Below are 20,510 nucleotides of genomic sequence, written 5' to 3'. Positions count from 1 at the left end.
CAACTAAACAACAGAAAGGGACAAGGGCAGATGGTCCATGTATCACTTGAAAACCCAGTCTTCTCAAGCTTTCAGCCACCTACCTGTCATCTAGTTGCCATGAGCAAACAGCAAGCCCTGCCTGGAGAGCTTAACCTACATAGAGTTCACTTGGAGTCGATCAGCACAGCTCTGTAATTCTACACTCGAAAAATCTCTCTTGTTGTTGGACCACAGCCAGAACAAAATTAAAGCATTTCCTATTCAATTTTGCCAACTGCAAGAACTCATTTACTTAAAGCTTGACAACGATAAGTTGATTCAATTGCCATTCAAGAAGAAGCAGATTTGTAAAATGTGTTTTCCTGTCAGCAGCTCACACTAAGCTTCCATTCTTTCTGTTTCTTTCCCTTTTTCCCAAAGATTCAGAAAAAACTGTAATTCTGAGAACATAGCTTTTTTGGTGGCCCCTCCCATTGAGGAACAAGAGTGACTGGATGCAATACATGTACCATTACATGCCATGTACACACCGCTGTGTTTCTGAGGACAGTCACAATGAGGAAGATCTATAAGCTTCTTTACTCTCTGCAGCCTCTTGGCCACCACTCTGCTTACAGATGCCTCCTTCCTTACTCAAAGCTTTTAAATTCACAAGGGTCATTCCTTTCCTTAATCCAAAACCAAGCAATAGTACAGGCCTAAGTCTGAAAGGTCTTCTCTATTATTCTCCTCCCTCCAACATTCTTTGCATCAAGGGCTGCTGCTGTTGCTAAGTCACTTCAGTCGTGTCCGACTCTGTGTGACCCCAGAGATGGCAGCCCATCAGGCTCCTGCATCCCTGGGATTCTCCAGGCAAGAACACTGGAGTGGGTTGTCATTTCCTTCTCCAATACATGAAAGTGAAAAGTGAAAGTGAATTCGCTCAGTCGTGTCTGACTCTTCTCGACCCCATGGACTGCAGCCTACCAGGCTCCTCCGTCCATGGGATTTTCCAGGCAACAGTACTGGAGTGGGGTGCCATTCCCTTCTCCGATCAACAAGAGCAGTAATATGTTTTTCAACAAACTGAAGAACAAATTAGACCTGGCTGGTTTATTTTTACATAGGTGTCCTAGGATAAAACTCAAAAGTTACAAAGTCTTTTATGATGCATGACCTAAAAATATGATACAGGTCAAGAACTTTGGATGAAATAGAAGAGTGAAGCTAAAATCACTTATAGAGCACTCAGAGAGATCTTGATTTTTGAAGTTCAGAACACACTGAGTTAATTCTTAGCTTCCCTGGTAGCTAAGCAGAGAAGGCAATGGCACCCTACTCTAGTACTCTTGCCTGGAAAATTCCATGGATGGAGGAGCCTGGAAGGCTGCAGTCCATGGGGTCGCTGAGGGTCAGACACAACTGAACGACTTCACTTTCACTTTTCACTTTCATGCATTGGAGAAGGAAATGGCAACCCACTCCAGTGTTCTTGCCTGGAGAATCCCAGGGATGCAGGAGCCTGGTGGGCTGCTGTCTATGGGGTTGCACAGAGTCAGACACGACTGAAGTGACTTAGCAGTAGCAGTAGCAGAGAGCTATAGAAGGGTAGGTAGTGAAGCTGTTGCTAAATTCAGCAGAGGAAAAAGTGCCTTTGTCAATTAGACATAATTGACGAAGTTTGGGGGCTTCCCTTGTGGCTCAGCTGGTAAAGAATCCACCTGTAATGTGGGAGACCTGGGTTTGATCCCTGGGTTGGGAAGATCCCCTGGAGAAGGGAAAGGCTACCCACTCCAGTATTCTGGCCTAGAGAATCCCAAGGACTGTATAGTCCATGGGGTCACAAGGAGTCAGACATGGCTGAGCGACTTTCACTTCACTTTCTTCACCTTAGGTTTGGAATGCATGTCTGTTATGCGTTTCCCCTCCCACCCACTCTTGGTACTAGATAGAGCTTAAGAGTCTCTAGTAGAGGAACTATGCATGTATACATGCATATGCAAGGATGCGCTGGTGTGTGTTTTACTATTCTGTATTATCAATTCTTGGTTCATAGAACCCACTTTGTAAATTTTAGTTAAATAGAATGCACTTATGTAGAAACACTAAAATATAGCTAATAAACTCTGGACAAAATGCAAGAAGTCTGTTTCTGAAACTGAACTATCCTAGGGCAGTGTTTATAAAAAGTTAGAAAGTGAAGTCACTCAGTTGTGTCTGACTCTTTGCGACCCCATGGACTGTAGCCTACTAGGCTCCTCCATCTATGGGATTTTCCAGGCAAGAATACTGGAGTGGGGTGCCATTTCCTTCTCCAGATCTTCCTGACCCAAGGATTAAACCCAGGTCTCCCGCATTGTAGGCAGATACTTTACCATCTGAGCCACCGGGGAAGTGCTTATAAAAAGTTAAGCAGAGTGATTTATAAGCCCTTTTGCAGCTCCAAAACCTATCATTTCACTGCCCCTTGTGTTTTATTTGGAGAAGAAAGTATGACCTATGTTACCAATAGGTGTCAATACACCCACAGTTAAAAGAAAAAAAGGATCAAGAGTAAAGGCTTGACGTTTAAAATAGTTGAAAGTCATGAAAGCATCGAATAAAATGGACTGTGATAATGTCATGAGGCCACAGAAGATTTTAAATGAGAGTGTGAACCTGGTTTCCTTTTCAGAGCTAAGCCTCTCAAATCCAACTTTCCTCATTCCATGACATTTGTCAATGACCACCACTGATCACCTGCTTGATGATGTTTGAGCTAGAGGTTTATACTGGTGATTAGAGAGGGAGGGAAGGGGCAGCTGTCAGAAATGTGACTAGAGAAACGAAAGCACAACCAGAGAAATAAAGGCATAACCTAGATGATGAGGAAAAGGTAAAAATTCTAGTTCTCAGATGACACATGACACAGATATGAGTATTTCACAGAGAAGTCCTAAAAATGTACAAAATTCCTAAGCATGCAATCCAGGGAATGCAATCTAATAAATGTCTTATCATAGCAAAAAGATGTAAAACCTCATAATAAAATTTTTCATCCATTCTGACTACCTAGGCTTAGATCCAAAATAATACTTAATGTCCCGTAAAAAGAGTTGTTTTTTAGACAACTGTTTCACGATATTCGTACAGCAAGAAGTATGAAATGTGAAAGCATTTATGGGGACTCTTCTTCATATGTCAGTCTCCTAATTTCCTCAAATGTCTCAAAAAAGAATATTCAGGAAGGCACTAACTGAAAAAACAAAATGAAGAGACATATGGACAGAGAAGGCGAACACATTATAATACATTTAATTTTATGATAGATACAATTTCCCACATATAAACACAATATAATGCTCTCCTATCTTAAAATTCTTCACTATATAACTCAGTGAGGCTCTCCTGCAACTTTGAAGACATCAGTCCTTGCCATGAAAATAGAGTTGCCCCACTTCATAACTGTGAAATTTAGATGTTTGAAGTAGCCAGTGTGGGGTGGCAGGTGTTTACTTGTTAATTAAACAACCCTATAATGAAAATCCCTCAACTTATTTGATTAGAAAGCTCATACATTGTTTTAAAAGCTACCCCAAAGAGGCCACATATTGACCACCTGGGAAGCTACTAAAGCAGAAGAATTCCTCGAACAGTGTTCCAGCTACCATCTTCATCATAAAGGGTAAGAGGCCCTCATTGCTCACGAGGTAGATAATCCCAGACCAGAGTAGACCAACTAAATCAACTGAAATATTTTTCAACTGCTATTTCTGAAACTGAGCAAGACCCTAAGGGGCCCTCCTGGCCACAAAAGCCTTTTGGGGGGGCCCCATTTCTTGTTTGTAGGAAATGGTCTTCATTCAGCCTCCTAGACCAAAGGAGGTTCAAGAGTAGGTTCAAATAGTTGCTAATCAGAGAAGAGAGGGAATCAATGCAGAAATAAATGAAGAACAGACAAGAAATTCACCCCTGGCGCAGGGTCCTGGTTCCTCCTCAAGGAATATACCTAATAATATCTTTGAGTTTCTCTGCAGAACTAAAGCTCTGACCTGGGCTTCCCAGATGGTTTAATGATAAAGAAATTGCCTGCCAATGCAGGGGTGAAGATGTGATCTATGGGTTAGGAAGAACTCAGAAAAGGAAACGGCAGCCCATTCCAGTATTCTTGCCTGTGAAATCCTATGGACAGAGGAGTTGGAGGGCTACAGTCCATGGAGTTGCAAAAGAGTCGGACAAGACTTAGCGACTAAACAACACCAAAGCCTCAAGTCAGGGGGAGGATGGTAACTTCAGGCCAAGCACAAGACTCCTGGAGCACTGACTGAGCAACACCACCACCTGTTCTCCCTGTTTGTTCCTGCAATAACCTTTCTTGGCTCCAAACTCCAATGTTTTGCTTTGTTTGGCCTCCCTGCATCAGGCACGTGGACTTGTATTTGGTAATATTTCCTTCTTTTCCTTCTCTTTTATAGACCAGGTGTCCCCAGCCCCTGGGCCACAAGTGGATACCAGCTGATGGCCTGTTAGAAACTGGGCCACACAGCAGGAGATGAGCCGTGGCAAGATGTAAACCATCCCTGCCCATGGAAAAATTGTCTTCCATGAAACTGGGCCCTGGCACCAAAAAGGTTAGGGACTATTGTGATTGACTATGTCAGGCCAACTCTGGCTTACCTGAAAGGACTTTGTTCCTCCACTGCCTCTTCCAGGCAGCCATCTTTCATGCACACACACGCCAGACTGGGTGGAGTCCTTCCACAGTACTGCTTTAAAAGGCTTTGCAAACCTCTATCGTTACCACCTCTATTTTATTTGCTTTCTATTCCCAACACCTGGGAGCACCTCTCTGTAACAACAGAGAACTAACAAAAATCCCAATCAAATTTGACTGAATGAATATAGTCTTGTGTAGTATGTCAAAAATATTTTTGCAGAATAGAATGAATTGGAAATCAGAATTTATTTGCTTTCAGTGTAGAATTACATAAGGTCACTATATCAAATTAATAGTTAACACCCTCTCTCCCCTTTTGTGTTTTATTTTTTAGCTCACATTACTTATTAACTTTTCAATAAGCACAGAATTAGGACTCAGAGACACCCAAAGAAAAGGTTGCCCTGGCCTGTGACTAAACGTGGAATCCATATAATAAATTGATTTCTTCCCCATCTATAAAATGAGAGAGTTGGAATAACTGATTCAAGCAGAAGGTTTTCTTCTAGCTCTGTATTTCTACAACCCTGTGCAGTTACCTGGAATATGATATTTATTTCCCTGGGGGATCAGACAGTAACGAATCTGCCTGCAATGTGGGAGACGTGGGTTCAATCCCTGGGTCAGGAAGATTCCCTGGAGAAGGGAATGGCAACCCACTCCAGTATTCTTGCCTGGAGAATCCCATAGGCAGAGGAGCCAGGAAGGCTATTGTCCATGGGGGTCCAATCAGACATGACTGAGAAATGACACTTTCTTCACTTTCAAGAAACTACATTAATTCTAACTGTAGTAATGTGGAAAGGGTCAGAATATCAACTGAGATAAACCTATTGTATTCTTTTTTATTTTTTTTTTATTTACTCTCTTAAGAAGAGAGGCTAGCTAAACAAATTACATAATTAAAAAGGTTGAGGGCACCTCTATTCTGCTAAGAATGCAAACTGGTCTTTAAGTGTTCTAGAAGTATCTATTTACTTACAAACAATGTAATTGCAATATGTGCAGTGCTGACGCTGTTCAGACTAGTATTTCGATGAGCTAATTAGAGATCATCCTTATCTATTAATTAAAACTCCACCAGACAATATCTGAGTAGTTATAATAATTGCAGCTATTATATGTCCTTTGTGTGTGTGCATGCATGCTGGGTCACTCATGTCATGTCCCACTGTTTGCAACCCAGTGGACAGTAGCCCACCAGGCTCCTCTGTCCATGGGATTCTCCAGGCAAGAATACTGGAGTGGGTTTCCATGCCCTCCTCCAGGATATCTTTCCCATCCAGGGATTGAATTGGCATCTCTTCTGTCTCCTGCATTGGCAGACAGATTCTTTACCATTAATGCTACCAGGGGGAGTCAAACTAAGGCAAGTATTCACCAATTTAGTTTTCCTTCCAATTCATTCAAATTAAGGGTATTTAATTATATTAAATGAAATCATTTGTAAAAAAAAAAAAAAAAAAAAGGAGGGGGTGGTGCTTCCCTGGTGGCTCAGTCAGTAAAAAAATCTGCCGGCCAATGCAGGAGACCCAAGTTGGATCCCTGGGTCTGGAAGACACTTTGGAGAAGGAAATGGCAACCCATTCAAGTATTCTTGCCTGGAGAATTCCACGAACAGAGGAATCTGGAATGTTATAGTCCATGGGTTCACAAAGAATAGGACACAACTGAGCCACTAACGCTTTCATTTTCATATTGAATAAATTATAAGAATTTTGATAGAATGTACATTAGATCCAAATTTCAGGATTACAGTAAGAAGAGCATTAGACAGGCAATCCTTACCTTCCAGCGCAGTAAGAATAGCTCAACAAAATGGGCAATTGTCATGATTTAAGTCTGTCTACACAAATCCACCCATAGTAGTATTTTATTGAATTGAAGCATCATTTACATAATGAGTGAATAAAGCATTTCAAATCAATAATCATGTGCTAGGTTTCAAATCAATAAAATCATGTGATTTTACAACACATGAGAAATAAACAGATGATTAACTTTTGGAATTTCATTATTAAATAGTTATATAAGCAAATATAATCTAAACTACAATAATTGAATTGCCATACGAGATATATGGGAAAAAGCTCTATGAGCTTCAGAGTTAGAAAAGATTATACCTCTCTGCCAGAAAATAGGAAGAGGAGCCAATTTTTATTCCCATGTACCCAGCTGCTTTAAAGAGTTTCCCATGTGCTTTTTTTTTAATATATAAACATTAACCCTTCAAATATATTAGTGTTGGGATGAAGAATAAATGTAAAATACAATCAAATGGAAAGAATGACAATTAAAAGGAGAAACAGTAATAGCTTGCTAACAGTAGAAGGCAGAAATAAGGAATAGGCATAAAGGATCAGGAAGAAACCCGGCTTTGCCCCTTGTCAGAAACCATAAAGTTTGTATACCTGGTTAGTGATATTTCCAACTGCCATTGGTGTGAATTTAGACATAAGTTCATCTAATTACATTAGATTTCCTCTAAATTAGAATTTACTGCACACTCTTAATTTCACTGCTTAAAGAAATTAAGGTTCTTTCCTAAGCTTAGACCCAATCACTATTCTTGTTCTTTGAGTAGTTTATGTTTTTCCCAAATAATATTCATTAGGCAACTCAATTATAGGGAATGGTTCTGTTCCCTAGTTATTCTTAGTCGATACCTGAGTGAAAGTAGTGTATCCTTTTCTGGCTGCTGTTTAACGCTAGTCATTTATTTGGTAGCAGGCTAGCCTATTGATTACTGAAGGCTTGTAAAATTAATGACAGAAAGCCACTTAGCCTCATAGTGTTCAATGAAATCCCCAGAGTTCCTTGAACCTTGTTTGCAAATTATTGTCTTTATGTCATTTGCTTTCACACACATGCAGCAGTTTCTTGTTTAAACCTTGGAAATTTGTTTTATATAAAGGGTTTTCCTCATTTCTGTGTTTGGCTAGTCCTTTGTGAAATCTTCAGAAAGATTTATATTGAGAAGTCAGTAAGTAGCCTAAGAGGTATGAAGAAATTGTTTCATGAATCAAACCATGTGTGTCAGTGGGAACATTCAAGCTGTTCCTTTCCATTATATTATAGAGTCAATGATTTATAATGTAATTCCCCCTTTTCTCTGGTAGCAGAACAGAGACTAAATTAATATTCTCTCACAAAGAGTTGTTTGCAACATTTGTTTAAAGATTACTATGGTGCTAACATCTTGAAGAGTCAAGTTTCCTTCCCCCTGATTCCTATATTTGGTTCATAATAAATCTGGTTTCAAATAGTAAGGATGTATTAGGTTCTGGAAAAGAGTGGAGTGAGAATGAGAAAATGTTTTAACAATAGTATTTCTAGGCACTGTGTGGAACCAAGAAATATGCAAGTCTTAGCACACAAAAAAATTGCAGTTAAGGAGACAAACTAATGTACAGATTACAGCACCTTGTGTAATTTTTAAAAAGAGAGAGACCCATACAAATGATAAGGTACACTTTCTTTAGAAGTCAGTCTTGAGTAGGGCTTCAAACATTGAGTAGTATTTGCATTGACATGGAGAAGTAAAGGATGCCATACTTGGCAAGGAGAAGGAAGGAAGTAACAAAAGTGTAGAGTGGACATGATCTATAAATGACATGACAACTATACTATCAATACTAATATATTCTTTCAATATCTACTAGATCAAAATTATTACTTTTGCTACTTGTATCTTCCATTTTTTTTCTTTTTGTCTGCTGATGTATCATTTTCTGATAGAGGATGCTAAAACTTTCCTGATGGTTTATTGTCAATTTCTCCTTGTAACTCTGTCAGTTTCTGCTTTACATATTTTGAAGCTATGTCATTAGGTACTTACAAATTTATCAGTGTCATATCCTTTGGATGGATTTTTTTTTTAAGAGGGTGAATTACTCTTTATTTATAGTGCATTTTTCCCCCTCAAACTCAGTGTTCTCTCATATGAATAACACTAATAGTAATTTTATGGCATTACTACTATTTTTAATAATAGACAAAGATAAAATATATCTTGTGATCAATATTTGCATGGTATATCTTTTTCTATTTAGCTTCAAACTTTCTGGGTAGATTTATTGCAAGTGAGATCCTTGCAATCAGAATGTAATTTTTATCTGTCTTTAATTCATATTCATCTATTATGATTATTGATATATATGGACTTAATTCTATGATCTGATTTGCTTTTTCTTATTTGCTTCCTTTATTCTCCTTTACTCATGTCTGTTTGGTTAATAAAGTTGACATGATTTTTTTCTTGGGACTACATCCCTTTCCTTTCATATTGCCTTCAATTTTTAATATCTGTATATTTTTTTTTGCAAAGTGTCGAAAGTTATTCAGTATTCCTGTATTAAAACACAGGAAAGTGAAAGTGAAAGTGAAATCACTCAGTCATGTCCGACTCTTTGAGACCCCATGGACTGTAGCCCACCAGGCTCCTCTGTCCATGGGATTCTCCAGGCAAGAGTACTGGAGTTGGTTGCCATTTCCTTGGACCCAAGTTTAAATTGCTAACATACTATTGGATTGTTTTCATTGGTTTTTATCTAGAAAATTAACTTTATCCTTTTTTAACCAAAAAAGCCTAGTTATTTCTATCTTTTACAGATAGTAGCTGCTGCTTCTGCTGCTAAGTCACTTCAGTTGTGTCCTACTCTGTGGGACCCCATAGACGGCAGCCCACCAGGCTCCCCAGTCCCTGGGATTCTCCAGGCAAGAACACTGGAGTGGGTTGCCATTTCCTTCTCCAATGCATGAAAGTGAAAAGTGAAAGTGAAGTCGCTCAGTCATGTCCGACTCTTAGAGACCCCATGGACTGCAGCCCACCAAGCTCCTCTGTCCATGGGATTTTCCAGGCAAGAGTGCTGGAGTGGGGTGCCATTGACTTCTCCATCACAGATAGTAGAATTTAACTTAAATCTTTGATCTCCCTTTATTTCTTGCATCCCATGATTTCAATCTGTATTTGTTTTTCTTTTTGCTTAAGTACATCTTTAATAGTGCTTTTAGTAGAGGATTCATGGACTAAATGGTCTCACCTTATGTATAAAAATATACTTAATTTGGCCTTCTGAATATTAATCAGGTTTGGTTTATTAAGGTACAAATTTTAGTTTGACAGTGTATTCATTTATCACTTTTATCATGTTGTCCCTCTTTTCTGGTATCCAGTGTTGTTGAGAAATCATCTAACAATTTAATGGCCACAGACCTAATTTTATACCCAGACAACTGCAAACTTATGTATACGCATCTGTTGATTTAAAATAGGAATAATCTAGTCAGCCCTGTAAAAGGTGTTAGTAAAATGAGAGAAAAATATACTGGATCCTTTCTCTCATCAGATAGTGAAGGGCATATTCCCAGCAGTTCTTATTTTCACCCAGCAAAAATGAGAAGTACAGGATCAGAGATAATTTCATTTAAAGTACATTTTGCATTACCAATGAAAAGATTCCCTATTCTCCCTGTGGTCCTTAAGGATTGTTTAAAGAATGTCCCTATTAAACACAAAATTCTTGAAGATAAAATACACTTCATATTATGAGCTTGGAGAAGGAAATAGCACCCCACTCCAGTACTCTTGCCTGGAAAATCCCATGGGTGGAGGAGACTGGTAGGCTGCAGTCCATGGGGTTTCGAAGAGTTAGACACAACTGAGCGACTTCACTTTCACTTTTCACTTTCATGCATTGGAGAAGGAAATGGCAACCCACTCCAGTGTTCTTGCCTGGAGAATCCCAGGGACGGGGGAGCCTGGTGGGCTGCCATCTATGGGGTCACACAGAGTCAGACACAACTGAAGCGATCTAGCAGTAACAGCAGCAGAGGATTCTTATCAGGCTAATAGAACATGTTGATATATTTAAAGTTAATGTACAGTAATTCAGTACTTAAGACATATTTGAGACCAAACTTATCGAAACAGTAGATACGTTGACACCAAATAGATTTTTGGTGTGTCCTTGAGGAGTATCTCTGCCACAATGTCAATTGAGGAAAACCACAAATGTAACTATAACAACAATGATACTATTAGAGTGCCACAGAATTATTTTCAGATTTTATTTCATAACTGAATCATATTTTATTATTACTATAAGATATTTATATTGCACAATTGTGCATAAAATCCTCCACTAGATAATTCAGGAAAGAATGAACAAATTAGAAGGAAATAATGAAGCCATCCCCAAATCCTAGATGGATACAAAGTTAATTTGATCTTCAAGGGCCTGCCATCTATTCTTTTTATTTATCTGAATCATTACACATTTACATACCTTCAAATCCAGAAACCAAAAAGCAGAAGCATTTATAATCGATTACTTAATTCATGAGAAGAAAAGGACATAAAGCAAAATTTCTTTTGTAATGATTTAGTGGGATCTGATGGAATATTTGAAGTATACAAAAATTCCAAATAGAAATCATCAGGCAATGAATGGGAAAAGAGAAAATGTCATAATACATGTAGCAAATCCTATAATACAGTAGCCAAATCATTAGCGTGCTTTGTGAAGTAACTTCTAGCTTTGTTATGTTTCTTTCCTATCGGGGAAGCCTGAGTGAAGCTGTTGAGACTATTTAGGCTGGTATAGTGGATAGAATAGTGCTCCCTACCCCCCACCCCCCACCAATTCATATCCACTTGGAACTTCAGAATGTGAATTTATTTTGAAATAAGGTCTTCAGAGATGTAATAAATCAAGGTAGGATCTAGATGAGATAATACTGGGTTAAGGTGCACCCTAAATCCAATAACTGGTCTTCTCATAAGAAGAGGGGAGGACACAGACATACAGAGAAAATAGTCATGTGAAGTCAGTGGCAGAGACTGGAGTGATGCAGCTGCAAGTCAAAAAATGCTAAGAACTGCCATATTAAGGGGCTTCCCTGGTGGTGCTAGTGGTAAAGAATTGGCCCACAATGCAGGGGCCACAGGAGACTCAGGTTCAATTCCTGGGTTGGGAAGTTCCCCCGGAGGCAGACATGGCAACCCACTCCAGTATTCTTGCCTGGAGAATCCCATGGACAGAGGAGTCTGGGGCTACGGTCCATAGGGTTGTAAAGAGCTGGACATGACTGAAGCGACAGCAGGAACGCAAGAGCATAATTTTGAATTTTGAAAGCTTAAACATTTTTTAATCCTTCTACTTCCTTTGAACTCACAATTCTTAATACCTGCCCTGAGAATTTGGCATTAAATACACTGATCTCACAAAAAATTGAAAACACTACTTTTTTTATTACTAATTAATATCCACAATAGAAATTTTCACTGCTGCTCTGTTTGACCATCACTCCATGCCTGACCAACTGAAATCTGAATCAAAGACAGTGAGATGAAATTCACAAAATCTGGGTAAAGGATGAGGATGAGGATCCAAGTCAAGGTGCAGCTCAGGAATAGATTAAGTGTCAAAATGCATGCCAGGTATTTTCTTGGAGACATCCTTATTTATAATTTGAACTAACTAGGTCAAATAACATCCAGGACAAAGAAGCTAATGGCCAAGAGAAAACTATACTGCTCTGACTTCTTACTGTTTCATGGCATCTTCTGTTGTTTCTCAAATTGTCATACATTATTACTGAAATTCAGTGGCTAATGTGGATATTGGGCTTCCCAGGTGGCTCAGTGATAAAGAATTTGTCTGCCAATGCAGGAGACACAGAAGACACAGGTTTGACCCCTCAGCTGGGAACATCCCCTGGAGAAGGAAATGGCAACCCACTCCAGTATCCTTGCCTGGAGAATCCCATGGACAGAGGAGCCTGGTAGGCTACAGTCCATGTGGTCACAAAGAGTCAGACATGACTAAGCAACTGTGCACAATATGGATATCAACTTGAACATAACTTGATGAAAGGCCTTTTCTCTGATTCTTTTCATACTTTTCAGTATAATACCATATGTGATTATAAAAGCATTTGCTATTTGTTATTGAAATACTATTATTAGATATTTTGAGTTGGTGAAAGTAGGTTCAAATCCAAAAGAAAAAGTGTACTTACAATTGGGGATATACAAGAATGAAACTTAAATGTCAAATATGGATCCTTTAGAAGGCAATGGGCAACTCAAATGGATTAAAGACCTACCTTTGAGACCTGAAACTATAAACTCCTAGAGGAAAACATAGGCAAGTTCTTTAACATTGGTTTTGGCAGTTATCTTTTTGAGACCAAAAGCAACAGCAACAATAGCAAAATTAAGTAAGTGGGATTAATCAAAATAAAAAGCTTCTGCATATAAAGGAAGCCATTAACAAAAAGGAAAGGCAATTGATGCAATGAGAAAAAATATTTGCAAATCTTTTATCTGATAAAAGGTCAGTATTCCAAATAAAATATACAACTCAATACCAAAGAAACCAAATAATCTAGTTATAAACTGTACAGTGGAATTGAAGAGATAATTTTTCAAAGAAGACATACAAATGACCAACAGGTTCATAAAAAGGTGCCAGATATCTTTAATCATTAAGCTGATGAAAATCACAACTGCGATGGTATATCACCTCACACCTGTTAAAATAACTATCATCAAAGAGACAAGAGATAAAAAGTGTAGGCCAAAGTATAGAGAAAAAATGCAAACTGATACAGCCACCATTGGAAATAGTATGGAGGTTCCTCAAAAAGTTCCCCTATGATCTAGTAATCCCTCTTTGGGGTATATATCCAAAGGAATTAAAATCAGAATCTCTTAGAGATATACCTGTACTCCCATATTTGTGGCAATATTATTTACAACAGCCAAACTATGGAAACAATCTAAGTATTTGTCTAAGTATTTGTCAATAGATCATGGATAAAGAAAAAATGTGATATGCACACACACATATCTACACATACACACACAGTGAAATATTATTCAGCCATGAGAAGGAAAGAATTCTTGCTGCTTGCAACAATTTGGATGGACCTTGAAGGCATTATGAAATGAGCCAGAGAGAGAAAGATGAATACTACATGGTATCATCTACACGTGAAATCTAAAAAAGGCAAACCCCAAAAAACAAAAGGAACCAGGGGTGAGCAGTGGGGAAAATAAGGAGAAATAGGTCAAAGGGTGCAAACTTTCAGCTATAAGATGAATAAGTTCTGAGTATCTAATGCATACAGGCTTCCCAGGTAGCTCAAACAGCAAAGAATGTGCCTGCAATGTGGGAAACCTGTGTTTGATCACTGGATTGGGAAGATTCCCTGGAGGAGGGCATGGCAACCCACTCCAGTATTCTTGCCTGGAGAATCCCAAGGACAGAGAAGCCTGGCATGTCCATAGGGTCACAAAAAGTCAGACACGACTGAAGTGACTTAGCATGCAGACTGGAAACAGCTAAGGATCCACAAATAGATGTGTCCATGCAATCAAATATCCTGCACTGTCAAAAAGAATCCATGGAGAAGGGAATGGCTACCCACTCCAGTATTCTTGCCTGGAGAATTCCATGGACAGAGGAACCTGGCAGGCTACAGTCCATGGGGTCGCAAAGAGTCAGACACAATTGAGCAACTAACACTTTCACTTTCATCTAATATGTAATATGGTGACTGTAGTTGATACTGCTGTATTATATAATGGAAATTTTCTAAGAGAGTAGAACTGAAATGTTCTTACCAAAAAAAGAAAAAGAAGAAAAAAATAAACATGTAAGATGTGTGAGGTGGTGAATCTGTTAATTAACTGGATGGAAGGAAGCCTTTTACAATGTATACATATATCAAATCATCAAAATGTACAAATTAAATTTCTTATAATTTTGTCAAATATACCTCAATAAAACTGAACAGAATTTTTAAAAAGGCAAAAGGTACAGGAACAAAAAATTGAATATTCTCAGAAGGAAGATAAATATAATTATCTACAAAGTGATAGCAATACTTTGGTGCTGTCATCAAATTTACAGTGAAGTTACCTAATTGAAACATTACGGAGATACATGAAGGATTAAAAAAAAGTATTAATTTTTTAGAATTGACTGTAGTGTATTTTCTAACATGGGTAGTTACTAGAAAAATCAATAATTTATATTTACCAACACGTGTCCTAATTTTTAAAATAAAAGTGTATTTTGCTGCTGCTGCTGCTGCTAAGTTACTTCAGTTGTGTCCAACTCTGTATGACCCCATAGATGGCAGTCCACCAGGCTCCCCCATCCCTGGGATTCTCCAGGCAAGAACACTGGAGTAGGTTGCCATTTCCTTCTCCAATGCATGAAAGTGAAAAGTGAAAGTGAAGTCGTTCAGTCGTGTCCGACCCTCAGCGACCCCATGGATTGTAGCCCACCAGGCTCCTCTGTCCATGGGATTTTCCAGGCAGGAGTACTGGAGTGGGGTGCCATTGCCTTCTCCAAGTGTACTTTGAGTTACATGTAAATTTCATTTTTCCTATGAAAGATATTCCTACTGTTTGTTAAGTTTGTTTTATAATTTTTCAAAATGTTACTCTGGGTTTTTGAAGCTTTGCATTTGCAGTGATATTTTTGTAAATTCATTCTATTATCCTAGTAATATTTTAAAAATCTACTCACTAAATAAAATTGTCTGAGGACAAGAAAAAGCAGTTTTGGGAATTGTAGTTAGAATTTAAGATATAGGTAGGCCAGCTATGGTTCAGGAGCCAAATTTGGCCCATTGCCTATTTTGTACGGACCACCAGCTAGGAACAGTTTTTGCTTTTTAAAGAATTGAAAAAAAAAGAAAGAAAGAAAAATAACATTCCCTGTCATGTCCACACTATATGTAATTCAGATTTCAGTGTCCATAAATAAAGTTTTATTGGAGTGCAGCCATGCTCATTCTTTTATGTATTGTCTACAGCTACTTTTGTGTGGTGGGGCACTTGCAGCAGAGAGTGTACAGCTCACAAAGCCTAAATTATTTAGCACCTGGTTCTTTATAGAGAAAAATTGCCTATCTCTGATATGAAAAGATAAAACAAAACAGTTAAGCTTTATAAAATAGGTTGTGAATTTCAAACTGCTTTCTTTTATATACAATTAGATGAGAACATTCTATGTTCCAGTTACATATATATCCCGAAAACAACTAAGCACGTATTCAACTTATAACTCATAATTTCAATAACATTATTTTAAGACCAATTTTTTCACAACATTTAATGTTTTTATTTTAATACAAACTAGTACAAAAGATACCACACATTAGTTATGACCTGCAACATAAGTAATAACCTACTGATTAGGAAAATCTCACTGGGCTGTATAAAACCTCTAACAGGTACAAAGTGATGCTACCTAAAACAAACAGAATGAAATAAACCATTGTGGGAATCAGAATGATTTTTTAAATAAATATTAAGGCAAAAAATTCTTCAGAGTTACCAAGGGCATCCTAAGCAATACCTTTTGTTTTCTTTTTTCCTGCTTTGCTATTAGAGACTATCTGAGCACTGTTTCTTCTAGATATTGAGAAAAGTACATAATTTCTGATAAGTATTGTACAAGCATTAGTGTTCTCTTGATGAATACAAGTTGTAGATGTGTTAAGTGCATCTTAAATGCATTGAATACGAAATTCTTCTGCATAAATGTGAAAAGGAGATGTTCTAAATAAAACACTGCTACTATTAAATCATTTGTGATTATTCTATCAACCCACACAGTCAAACATATATACACTTTTCCTTTCTCTTTCCAGTTGCTTAAGCAAATGACCAGGAATAGAGAAATGCCCTTATTTCTTCTTTATCAGTCACTTACTTTCTTGGTTTGCATATAAAATCAAAGCAACCATAAAAATCCCTTTAAAAAGCTAACATATTTGGGAATCAATTTTATAGAAAATAGAGGTATTTCCAAAAATAGGGATGTTTTGCTCTGTATTTCATATTATATATGTAATCAGGTTCTTTTCCTGTCCCACGTATAGATTTGTAGGTGACTTTAATCGAATTACTTATTCTTTTTTCATTTTTCATGTATTCCCTAAGCAAATATTTTTTTAGCATCCACAGTAGAGTAGGTACTGTGTGGGGTATTATACAGAAGAAAAAAGAAAAGATGACTCATAAATAACTCTGATCTCAAGGATCTCATAAACATGTAAGAGTACTAATCATATGCACAAATAACTCTAAAGTAGAAAATGATGAGTACCTGCACTTGAGAGAGGTACAGATAAGCCACTTTGGAAGATCAGAGGGAGAAGCAATTACTTCCAGTTGGGAAGATCCAAGAAGGATTTATTGATGAGGCTGCATTTGAGCTGTACCTTAAAGGATGGTTAAGAAGGGTCAATCAAATTCAATGGCAAGAGCATTCCACAAACTAACAGGGTGTATAAATGACAGGTGGGAATTTGTGAATAGATGGGTGAAGAGGAAAATGGTATTTGTTTGCCTATACCTTAACATGTTTAAAGGGCAGCAAGTTATAGCTAAGTCTAGACATGCAGACTGAGGTCAGAACACGAGGACTGTGTCATCTGGAAGGAAGTGTTGGATTCAGACAGGTCTAGGTTAGCATCCTTGGAGAAGGCGATGGCACCCACCCAGTACTCTTGCCTGGAAAATCCCATGGACGGAGGAGCCTGGTAGGCTGCAGTCCATGGGGTCACTAAGTCAGACACGACTAAGCGACTTCACTTTCACTTTTCACTTTCATGCCTTGGAGAAGGCAATGGCAACCCACTCCAGTGTTCTTGCCTGGAGAATCCCAGGGACAGGGGAGCCTGGTGGGCTGCCGTCTATGGGGTTGCACACAGTCAGACACGACTGAAGCGACTTGGCAGCAGCAGGTTAGCATCCTGGCCCTAGATACTGACTATTTGGGTAAACTACAACAGTTTAAGTCCTGACAGAAAGTCTAAAAAAATGCTTACCTGACTTGCATGTTCATTGTAAAGATGAAAAATGTATATGCAAATTTTCTAACACAATATCTGGCACATTATAGATACTAAATAAAAGTAGTTATTATTGCGTCCATACTATATCAAATAACAGGCTAAGAATTTTAGATATTGGGTAAGCATGCATTATATCAACTATGGGAAAATATCATAAGGTAGTCCTTATCCAGAATGAGGAACTATTTTGAAAATAAGACAAGTCAGGGAGCTAACTAGTGCTTTTTAATTGGGACTGCTTATTACAATCATCTGGTGACCTTTGTAAACAGTGGCATGACTGGGTCTCACCCCAGACCAATTAAATCAGAATCTTTATGACTAAAGCCTAGACATGATATTTTTTAAAGTGTCCCAGGATTTCTAAAGCAAAGAGAGAGCTGAAAGCTACTATTGCTTTAAATGGAAGTTGTTGCAACTAATATGCGAAATATAGAAATCCAGCAAAAAAAAATTTAATTATTATAATTTGAGTCATTTTTCCTTTACTACATTAGTGGATGTCAGTTTTCAGACTGTTTTTCTCTGTTTCTCTGCCATATTCTTTCACTTGCACCTATCCAGTTCCTAACACAGGCATGAATGCAGGCTTAGTCACTTCAGTCATGTTCAACTCTTTGCGACCTCATGGACTGTAGCCCACCAGGCTCCTCTATCCATGGGGTTCTCCAGGCAAGAACACTAGAATGGGTTGCCGTGCCCTCTTCCAGGGAATCTTCCAGACACAGGGATCAAACCTGCATCTCCTGCATTGCTTGAGCCATCGGGAAAGCCCACCTAACACAGGACCTGCACATTAAAGACCAAATAGATATTTACTGAATGAATGCAAATTTGAGTGATATTATTCCCATTCCTCACGGATAGAAGTGACAACCTGAGGAACAACATAAGATGGGTACTATGTAGCAATATTTTAAATGTTTACTCTTTAATCCTTGTATTACTTTGCAAAAGCTATCTCATTTATTGAAAGTTAATATTTATATCATGTTCATAATAATGAGTAAAACAGTTATATCTGAAAACTAAATCATAACCCAGACATGGAAAGGTAAATCCAAAACTGACAACATAGTCTTTACACTCATTAGCAACACTATCAAGGAAATGTCAAGAACTCTTTTTAAAAACTGCATTCCAAATTGTATTTTATCTAGATCCAATACATAGTAATATTTTTTTAAAAATTTTATCATGTTCATCACAACAGTCCTACAATATTGCTTTCTGAAGTAATTGATAGAGTTATGCTGTTAAAGTTTGCTAATAATCCTAAAAGAAAAAATACTTTTGTTTATATTAAGTATGAAGCATGCTGAGAAATGAGTACTAAGGGAATACCTGTGGCTTGTTAGAAATTGAAGGGAATTTAGAGATGGTCTGGGAGAATATTTTACCAAAAGCATGAAATTCTTCTCCTCCTGAAATGTATTAGTGAAGGAAAAATGTACTTGCTTCTTGCCAAAATATTGAAAAGCTTATTGAAACATCAAAGTTCACCTCCAACATGGAGGCCCGGATTTGGGGGTTCTCTTCTTATATTTTAGTGGGTTATAAGACAACACTTCTAAGTGATAAAAGTGATAGAACTTCTAAGAACCAACTTCATTCAAAAATACAACAAACAGATGGCAAGTTCTACAGTCAGCAGAAGTAATGGGGGTATTAAAATGTTACCAGCAGGCTCCCTAATGACTTTTATTTTGACAGGTGTCTACTCAGGTGCTTGTTTTCTAAGCAATGTTTCTCTAGTCCTGTGTACAAGCGGTCCTCACCTTTTTATGAGTATACTGCCATCACAGTATTTACTATACATAAGACAATCACAACCATTAAACTGTCTCTAATCTTTTCCCCTTGTGGTTACATAAATTATTTGTTTACCCTGAGAGTACATGAAATTTTTATAGGCACAGTCTAGAATTGCATCTATCCAGCTTTCCTCTCAAATAAATCTTTTGTAAATATTCAAACTCATGTATACCTCAGTGTAACCACATTGTAAGCCCTGTCTGTTGCTTTCACATAAACAATCCAGGCTGACTAAAAAGCCCATCTGACAACCAAGAGAATGCAGTGATCAAATTCGAATTCTCTCTGGTTGATTCACTTAATAGCCTTCTCCCCTCTCATGAAAGAGGCCAGGGATATTCTATAAATGGGGTCTCAGGGAATTCATTGCAGCCATACCTTCCTGAACTATCATATGCAAATGTTCCTCCTACTAGTCTGTAAGATAGATCATTCATGCAACAAATTTTTGTTCTAGGGGATATTTTAAGGATACTGTGATGAAGAAAATCAAAGTCACTGTAATGCAGAAAGTTTTATTCTAGAGAATAAATAAAGTCAGATATATGTTATCACACACATACACACACACACTAAGGCAGACAGTGAATGGGGCAGGGAATATTACTCTGACAGTCAGGAAAGGCATCTTTGAGGAGGGGACATAGAACAGAGATGTAAAGATAGTGAGTAGGTGAGCCAGGACATTATCAAAAGGGAGACCATTCCAGAAGGAATAAAAGTAAACACAAACCCTGGAGATTATAATGTACTAAGAGGCAATGAGGAAAGCAAGGAGGCCAGAGTGAACAAAACACAAAAGAGTGGAAGAAAGTAATAATAAAGGGTTTATAAGCAAGGTGAAAAGGCAGCCTTCAGAATGGGAGAAAATAATAGCAAACAAAAAAACTAAGAAAGAATTAATGTCCAAAATATACAAGCACCTCATGCAGCTCAATACCAGAAAAATAAAAGACCCAATTAAAAAATGGGCCAAAGGACTAAATAGACATTTCTCCAAAGAAGACATACAGATGGCTAGCAAGCACATGAAAAGATGCTCAACATCACTCATTATCAGAGAAATGCAAATCAAAACCACATTAAGGTACCATGTCACACTGGTCAGAATGACTGCTATCAAAAAGTCTACAAACAATAAATGCTGGAGAGGGTG

General features: G+C 37.9%; 1 protein-coding gene across 7 annotated transcripts in view; it reads right to left on the bottom strand.

The window, feature by feature from the left end:
- Positions 1–20,510, bottom strand: part of CTNNA3 (catenin alpha 3) — a 1,912,303-nt gene that overhangs the window by 993,811 nt on the left and 897,982 nt on the right. For 2 of the 7 annotated variants that reach the window (XM_086381637.1, XM_086381641.1), the window contains exon 1: positions 4,618–4,743. The exons of 3 other annotated variants lie outside the window; for them this stretch is intronic. In XM_086381637.1, the coding sequence (XP_086237763.1) occupies positions 4,618–4,667 (50 nt within the window). In that variant the 5' untranslated portion in view covers positions 4,668–4,743. Of the gene's footprint in view, positions 1–83; positions 176–4,617; positions 4,744–20,510 lie in introns of those variants that run through there. 2 more of the 7 variants (XM_086381636.1, XM_086381638.1) reach the window with 2 other exon arrangements.

Source organism: Bos grunniens, chromosome 28 (genome assembly GCF_055505025.1).
Source record: "Bos grunniens cultivar Pamir isolate PY7600 chromosome 28, Bosgru_T2T1.0, whole genome shotgun sequence".
NCBI classification, from domain to species: domain Eukaryota; kingdom Metazoa; phylum Chordata; class Mammalia; order Artiodactyla; family Bovidae; genus Bos; species Bos grunniens.
The sequence above is the reverse complement of the archived record's forward strand: the minus strand, read 5'-3'. Positions and strand labels throughout refer to the sequence as shown.